The sequence below is a fragment of the Ahaetulla prasina genome, chromosome 3 (genome assembly GCF_028640845.1).
Source record: "Ahaetulla prasina isolate Xishuangbanna chromosome 3, ASM2864084v1, whole genome shotgun sequence".
NCBI lineage: Eukaryota > Metazoa > Chordata > Lepidosauria > Squamata > Colubridae > Ahaetulla > Ahaetulla prasina.
The window spans coordinates 61,868,986-61,878,175 of NC_080541.1; the positions used below are offsets into that span (position 1 = coordinate 61,868,986).

A 9,190-nucleotide genomic window follows, 5' to 3' on the forward strand; every position below is an offset into this window, starting at 1 on the left:
GCAACAACAAACCTCTTTTGGACTAAGAGCAAGGGGCTAGTCCAGTGTTACTAGCTGAGCTGTGTAGTAGAATGAGGGCTAAACATTGGTCCCACACCTTAACCACAATAACTGTATGAAGTCCTTCATAGTTCAATCAGTATTTGATCTTACCTTAGTCAATATATTTAGAAAAACATTTAGAAATAATAATGAAAAGAAATAAAAAATGTTATAGCATGTTCTCATACATTTGCTTTATGAAATTAAAGAGTTGCAGGCCATGCTATTTGGTTACAGACTCTAATCAAATAGTGGGAACAAATCACATAGTTACAATTCTGGGTTGTTGTTTTTTCTTTGATGGAACCACATGATTTCCTGCCATTAGATGTTCAGGCACAGTGAAGCCCTTTGTGTATTCATTAGTCATTAACATTTTTTATTGCTTTAAGTTCTTTAAAATTATGTCTATTAATTTAAGCCCAAAACAATAATACTGAATTCTAAGGCTTTAAATAATCTTATTTTTGATGCTTGGACAAAGGTTTCATTTCTCAAGTTTTGATTAGCTTGACTATATTTAGAGCTGTTGTAAAAAGAAGAGTAAGAGTAGGAAAGACTTCTAAAAGTCTTCTAAAAGTGAGAATGCAAAACCAGAACCAGCCTTTTGCAACTCATATGAAACTACACAGTATAAGCTACAAAATACTTCAATGTTAATTTAATTTAAAATAAACATTAACCTAGATCAATTTCAATTTAGTGTTAGGTCCATTTAGGGTAGATGGTTTCTTTCATTATCCTAGTTCTCATAGTAATGGAAGAAGTTAAAGCATTTAAAAGATAAAAGTTCAGAAAATAATTTTAGTGGAGAGTATAAAAGGGAAATATTATTGTAGTTTAAAATGAGTGTACGAAGCTAAAACTTTAAAACTATAATTATGCATCCGGAAATATAATACTGTATAGATGGAATTATGTTAGACGAGACATCAGTAGTATGGCAAATAATGTTGTGTGTTTTTTTTTAAATTTGAATTTATATACCGCCCTTCTCCGAAGACTCAGGGCGGCTTACATTGTGTAAGGCAATAGTGTCATCCATTTGTATATTATATACAAAGTCAATAACAGATGGAAGGCTGAGTCAGCCTTGGGCCTGGTGGGACTCGAACCTGCAGTAATTGTAATTGCAGGCAGCTGTGTTAATAACAGACTGCATTAGCCTGTTGAGCCACTTCCCAGCCCTTTTGCTTCAGATTCAAATAAGATGAATTATTATTATTTTTATTAAGGTAGCTATTAATTTTAAATTTATAAAAATCCAAACATTAATTTTTTAAATAATATATACAAGACTTTTTCACTAGTTTTTTTACTGAGCCAAGTACCAGTTGTATTCTTGTAGAAAATCAAATATTAAAATTTTCAATAATTTTAAGATTTATGTGAAACATGGGGAATTTTTAATCTCTCAAAATGAAATATTACATTTTATTTAAGGGGATATCAAGATAGATTTGATACATGGATCATTCTAGAACAGCATTTGCAGGCTTTGAAAAGTTCCTGTAAGGAATGTTTTACATATTCCTGTTTTGCAAAAATGCATTAGCATACAACACAAATACATTATCTGATTTCTTTAACATGAAGATCTATAAAACACTGCATATGGAAAATATTTATAAAAAGTTAAAACCTGAATTGAGTTATTTCAAAACTGAGCAAAGAAAAATAATTGAAAATAAAAGCCTTTTTATTCAGTGATCAATTAATTGTATCTGCCACAAAGGGGCTGCCACAAAGAAAAAGGAGTCAAGCTATTCTTCAAGCACCTGAGGGCAGGACAAGAAGCAATCGGTGGAAACTAATCAAGGTTAGAAAGAACCTAGAACTAAGGAGAAATTTCTTGACAGAATAATTAATCAGTGGAACAACTTGCCTCCAGAAGTTGTGAATGCTCCAACACTGGAAGTTTTTAAGAAGATATTGGATAGCCATTTGTCTGAAGTGGTGTAGGGTTTCCTGCTTAGGCAGTGGGTTGGACTAGAAGACCTCCAAGGTCCCTTCCAACTCTGGTATTCTGTATAAGTAGGTTTTAATTTTTCTTTAAAATGTTCATTAAATTATTAACTGAACTCTCATTGGATTTTTAAAATACATCTTAAAGAATATTATTGTTATTCTGATATAAGCCACTTATGGAACAAATGCATAATAAATAATAAATAAATAAATAAATAAATAAGCACACAAGCAAGCCCAATAGCTGGAATGTCTGGGAGTTACAGTCACAATTTTCTTTAGAAAGAAAGGTAGGCAGATCCTAACGCTGTCAGAAAACACTCACAGATTTTGTGTTGTATTGCAATGTACAACAAAAGAATTTCGTTCATAAAGCCTCTTCCCATCATCTAGATTTGGTGAGAACAAGAAGTAATTATATTTCTCATATGAGAAACAAGAAATGAATATTCACTGTGCTCAAATTATGAAGAATATTATAATTCAACCAAACATTCTGTTTCACAACTACTTAATTTAAACTTCTAAAATTTTATTTTAGGGAGGTACCTATGAAAGATGCCAAAGAATATGCAGAGTCTATAGGTGCAATTGTTGTTGAGACTAGTGCCAAAAATGCAATTAACATTGAAGAACTCTTTCAAGCAATCAGTAAGTAAACTTAGAATTCATTTTTGCATAGTTAAGCTTGTAAAAAGTTTTTAAAAGTTTTTAAACTTAAACTTAAAAAGTTTTCTTATTTAGGTCAAGCTTTGTTAAAGCCCTAGTCTATTTCTTATGAAAGGACAACAGTGAAAGATATAATTTTTTCACAGAGAATCATATGGATATACTTCTAGAGAGATATTATTCAAAATATTTCACCTTAAACTAATTCAGAATGAATTATTTTTTCTTATGTTATAAATTCAGGAATTAATATTTTATTAATATTTTAAGGATATAATAGTATATATCCTTAATTCCTGAAACTTTCAAGATTGGATGAATATTCTACCGACCTCTATTTAAGTCTATTTGGACCTATTTACCACTAAAGAGCAATCATTTTAAACAATAAAGCTGGATTTTAAAATAATAAAGACAAAAGAAAATTTCTGCTAACCAGTTAGCAGAAAAACAAGCAATAGAGTAATCAAAAGATGAGGGAATAGGTCCCCAAACAAGCAAAGTATCTGTGCATAAATTCAATCCATTTCCATTACCAACTGGAAGTTTATTTTTTAGTTTAAAGATTTAAAAGGAGACAACCCTATTTTTAAGCATTTAGAGAAGCTGTAAGGTTTTAACAATTGTATGTATGTTTTTTTGCTTTTAAAGGTCGGCAGATTCCACCTTTAGAAACTCATGAAAATGGCAACAGTGGAACAATCAAACTCAGGAAGCAGACTGCTCAGACAACACGAAGATGCTGTTAAACAAACCAGAACTGGTTTAACGCACTTGAAAATAAAACAAGATCATTTATTTATTGAACCACGGACTTCAGAAAGTCAACAACATGGTACACTCTCTAAAAACAGTAGTATCAGTATTCTTTATTGATGAGATTAGTAGGAGAAAAATGTCCTTCCAATGAGTTCTGCAGAATTATGTAGACAATTCGTTTAAGCAGTAAACTGGTTGAAACAGTGACTCAGATTATTTGGAATAATCTGTTTAAACCTTTGACTATTCTAAAGAAGCAATAAGTACATTTTTTTAACAAATCTTTTTTTGTATTTTCAGTATGTTTCTCGTTATGTATAATTTTACAGAATTATAATGCACAGTATTTTAATCAAACAGAATTATTTTATTTTACTGGATTTGGCTTCTATGATTTTTTAGAATTATTTTTAAAGGTATAAATGAGGTACTTACACTTCTGCATCCAATGCAGATAGTCTAGTGACAATAGCAATTCAGATAAATGTTAAACTGTTACTTCTGCATTGGAAAAGCAAAATCATTGAAATGCAAACACATTTAAGTTAGAAGCAGAGGTTTTGGATATACTAAATACTGCATGTTAAATGCAAACAGACATTTCATCAAAGGCCAAAAAAAAAGAGAGACCAGGATACATTTTCTATTGAATTCATTCAGATTTGAAATAACTTAACACCAACCTGACAATCTGAATACATCAATTCTGTACTTGTATTTTTTCTTGTTCTTTACCTTTAGTGCAGTTATTTGCATCTACATCTTTGATCTGTCTGTTTCTTACTTAGTAACAATACAGATGCAATGTGGAGTCCAAGGAAGTTAAAAACAATACAATCTTTTTTATTTGAGTCCTTTTTGTAATAGATTGAGTAAAGCTGATACCATACGAAGCTAATGCAAACAACAACCACCACTCATTGAAAGACCTCAGTACTGTCAGCCCTCCCAGATACACCAGACAAGAAACACTAGATGCCATGACTCAGTTTCCAGACTGAGAAACTTTATCAATATATCACCAAGCAATTTGGGGAGGACACCCTGAGGTTGGTGTGAGAGGAATCAGTACATTCCAGTGACTTGTTCAGACTGAGAAAGCTGCTTGGATGAGCAGCAAAACTTCTCAAACCAACAAGGAAATAAGTCCAGTTGCCATGACTCAATTTCCAGATGACTAGATGAACTAATTCTACTTTATTGTAAGGCTACATTAATAAAATCTTGTAAATCTGAAGGTACAGTGGTACCTTGGTACTCATTATTAAATGGTTTGGGGGGGGCATGACAAGTACTAAAAATGACGAGTGCCAAACAAACCACATGACTTACCATGCAACCCTTTGTTTTGGCCAGGAAGGAGTTCCTGTCTCTCTCTTTTCCTATGTCAGTGACCTTTCCAGCATGGCCGACTTCCTGTCCGCTTTCTGCAGCTGACCCCCTCTTCCTTTTGCAGTGACATTCCCAGTTTGGCTGACTTCCTGTCCATTCTCCACAGCTACCCCCCCTCCCCTTTCACAATCGCAGTTCATCAAGTACCAGACAAAGAATGAATACTGGGACAAAATTTTTGTGTCAAAATGTGTTGCATAGCAAATTTAATGAGTTTTGAAGCCGTTGAGCACCGAGGTATCACTGTACAAACTTCTCACCACCACTGTTTATTCCTTGAGTCTTTAAAGTGTGTTTTTTCCTAAGTTTCATTGACTGTTAAGCACTGGGGGCTCCTGCCTTTCTTGTTGGATTGTTTCCTAACTAGCATATCTTCCCCAAGGTTATTACATTCCATTACAGTACTGATACATTTTATTTCATGCTTCCTTTATTGTAAATTGCATATATACTGCTCAAAAAAATAAAGGGAACACCTAAACAACACAATGTACTGTATTTAATAAGACTATTTCATTCCTTCAGATCTGGGATGTCTTTCAGTATTCTTGTGTTCCCTTTATTTTTTTGAGCAGTATATGTTGAAGTTGCTACATGTGCAGTAAAACTAATAAAGATTCCATCATAAAATTTATAATAGTAAAAAGTGACAAATACAGAATTTGGAAATTCTATAGATGAATTTTTTCATGTTCTTAAACTTATGCAATGAAACAAAATCTGTCTACCTGTATGGTCTTTTAAGAGTCAATCCTGACTTGATAGTACATAATTAATTCTGCATGGATGGTACATAATTAGTACTGCATATATGATACTGATCTACAGAGTAGAATCATAGAAGGAATATCAACAACTATTTAGTTTGACTACCTGCTTGAAGTAGCATATTTATATTTCTTGTTATTACAGAATTGCATGTTTAGATATTATTTTGTAGAAGTTGTGGAGGCACAAAATATTTCTATGTAGAAATGAGAGGCGACACTAATGTTTTTGCCATCTGTAGGATATTCATGTTGAATCATAATTTTCAACATAATATGTTTCAGGGCGGCTACAGGGAAAAAGTCCTTGAAAACTCTTTTTGAATGAATAGAATAGAATGATTTCTGTGAAGAAGTTTTGATGTTCATTTTTCTATTATACAATACAGACTTTTAGCTAAACCTCTGTTCTTTTGTCAGTAAAAACAGTCAAATTAAAATAACTGCCTAATATAAGAAAGTTGTGATTATCTTTTTTTGACAATAATTCCTGAATAACTTTTTTGGGGTTGAAATTTTTTGCCAAAATTCATATCCAATTTTGCTAAGAAGATGTCCATAAGAATAAATAGTATAATTTTTAGTGGAAGAGAATTAGAAAAAATAGTATATTAAATCATTTAGAGCTCATTCTTTGCAAAGGGTCAGACAAATATTTACTTCTATACACAGCACAGCGGCTTATAAGAAAAGAAAGTAAATATTTGAGAATCAAGTTCATATATAAAAGTTAAAATGGAAAGAAAACAAAGCTTAGTATCAATATTTTACAGTGGCAACTTCAGGAGCTGTGCAATTCAATGAATAGATAACCAAAAAAAAGGCAATATTACATCTATTTGTAGTAGTAAGCCCAATCAATGCCATGTGACATTTTCTGGAGTATATATTCATTCAGTTGCAAAGCTGCTGAAATTGCCATTGTAAAATATTGATATATTTTGTTTTCTTTCCATTTTAACTTTTATGTATGAACTTGGCAGGTTATATTAATTTGATTTCTAGTTTCGTGTTTAGTATTGTAGTTAAGGTGAAGCAAAACAAATCCTGCTATAAAAATAAATCCAAATCTTCTTAGTTGAGAGAGAAATGAACATGTTTCATATCCCTCTTAACTGGGAGAAAAATACTCATCACAAAACAATCCTTACCTTCAGATTACACCTGGTTTTGCATAACATGCTAGGCCAAAATATGTTGTGGAAATATGGTTTATTTATAATTGAAAATATGATATGAACTAAGGAAATGGGTTAACATAACATAATAATAGAGTTGGAAGGGACCTTGGAGGTCTTCTAGTCCAACCCCCTGCCCAGGCAGGAAACCCTACACTATTTCAGACAAATGGCTATCCTACATTTTCTTAAAAATTTCCAATGTTGGAGCTAATTTAGTAAATTATGTTTCAGCTAATCACAAGTGTTGTGTCAGCAAAGCAAAATAAGGAGACATGGTATCACAAACAAACATTTTTCTATCTACAATTTCTGAGGGCCACCCATTAGATTCAGAAGAAAATTCTTGAAAATGAACCCTCTGCACATATCAGAATTGGAGCACTGTGTGTAGGGTGAATCCCTACCATTCGGATTCAGTGCTTGGGATTGGCTTTATGGTGTTCCACTGAAAAGTTTTCTGTAAAAGAATTCTCTAGAATAAAATTTTGCCACCAAAACAACAATGAAGATAGAGAAAATAAGATCCTTACGTGTGTATCCTGTAACCTACATCTTCAGATTCCAAAAGGATTCATAAACGATCTTTTTGGAGCGAGAAGGATTGGTAAAATGAAATAAAGTTGCACTTCCAGTGAGTTTGATTCCTACTTTCTCCATAAATAAAGTAGCATACCTACTTGTATGCTAGATAGTATAAGATGCAGGGGTGAAATGCTCCCGATTCGGACCGGATCACCTGATCCGGTAGCGATGGCGGCGGGTGGTTCAGAGAACTGGTAGCAAAAATCCCTGCACCCCCAGCCGCGCCCATGCCCAGCTAAGCCATGCGATAATCAGAGTTGGTTTTTTTTACTTTTAAAAGTATTTTTTCTTCCGCCGAAAAAATGCTTTTACTGTAAAAGTAAAAAAAAGAGGCTCTGATGATCGCGCGGCTCAGTTGGGATTGTCACCCTTTAAAAGCATTTTTTCTACAGCCTCTTCAGCCAGAGGCTGTAGAAAAAATGCTTTTAAAAGTAAAAAAAAAAAAAAAAAGTTGGCCACGCCCACAGTCACATTAAACACCCCCAAGCCACACCCACAGAACTGGTAGTAACAAATTTTACATTTCACCCCTGATAAGATGGCATGAAAATTCATCTTTCTAGAAATGGCAGAATTATGTTACTCAAGCAAGAGAATCCAATTATTTTTTCTATTAAGTATTCACAGATTATTTTTATTCATAGCCAGGTCAACACTATTTAATTAGTCTTTCATTATATAGTATAGCCAATTGTAATGTTTCAGTGCACGGGCACTTTGCTTCTTATGTAACTATATACTCTTTCCAGTACATATTTTTCTTTTAAAAATCAGATTTTTTTAAACCTAAACAAATATAATGCATTGTACTCTTTGAATTGTTTATATCAAATGTTGAATGGGCTGGACCCATTAATGTATGGAATGTTATAATCTATTAATATTGTTTGCTCTATTAATATTGTTTGCTGCATATAATAATTGTACAATTGCCAACAAGATTTGAGCCTATAACAATGTTTTAATTTAACCTCTAGTAAGCAATACTAATAAATGTTTGTAATTTCTGTGACATGGTCTTTCATAGATAACAAAAATTAAATGTAATTGAAGAACAGTTCTTGCAAGATTCTTCATGGATAAAATAACCTATTCATTATAATATGTTAGACATCACTTGGATAATCTTAAAATAATTGAGGTAACTGACTGTGAAGTCATCTTAGATTATCTTGAAAAAAATCTGAAAATATAGGTAGGGTTCTAGGTGGTATGAGCTCTGCTACCTATGGCTTAACTTACTCCTGCCTGGCTACTTAAAACATCTACAGAGGCATGCATATATGGAAATGGAAAGTAATTAATACTCTTTATGAGAGACGATTGTGTTGTCAGCTTGAAATAATTTATCCCCCCCCCCCAAAGATCATCTCTAAATCTGGCTGCATTAGATAACATTTTTTTCAACTTTCCTTATTTTGGTGAAGATTCTGGGGAAGATAGTGAGATTTCAGTTAGGGAGTCATAATGAAACAGATAACCTGGATCTCTTTCAATCAAGCTTGGTTATTATTATCAAATGTCATTGGTTACTGTCAGGTTGATTATTTTTGTTAGGATTGGATGGTACAGGCAGGGCAGGATGCCCCTCTTAATCCTGTTAGACATCTTTGATGCTATCAAGCGAAGAATCTTTGTAGGCTGCCTGCAGAATTTGGGAGTGGGAGGCAGGTGGGTTTTAATAGTTGTCTCCTTACTCACACTCAGTCATGGAGAAGGAACAATTGAACCCATGATCTCATGAGTATCGCACAGCTTGGCCCTCTGCTCCATGCTATTTAACATCTGCATATTTCTATCCCAAACCAGCCCAGAAATGCCATCTAAATT

At 33.1% G+C, this 9,190-nt stretch overlaps 1 protein-coding gene across 3 annotated transcripts in view; it reads left to right on the forward strand.

Annotated features, from left to right (window-relative positions):
• RAB31 (RAB31, member RAS oncogene family) overlaps positions 1 to 8,936 on the forward strand; it is a 30,424-nt gene extending 21,488 nt beyond the window's left edge. The window contains exons 6-8 of one of the 3 annotated variants that reach the window (XR_009154150.1): positions 2,552 to 2,661; positions 3,331 to 3,514; positions 4,306 to 8,936. Coding sequence is in view for 1 of the 3 variants with exons in the window: in XM_058175249.1 (XP_058031232.1) it covers positions 2,552 to 2,661; positions 3,331 to 3,428 (208 nt within the window). In the remaining 2 variants the exon portion in view is untranslated. Of the gene's footprint in view, positions 1 to 2,551; positions 2,662 to 3,330 lie in introns of all 3 variants that reach the window. The other 2 variants (XR_009154151.1, XM_058175249.1) reach the window with 2 other exon arrangements.
• Positions 8,937 to 9,190: the final 254 nt, after the last annotated feature.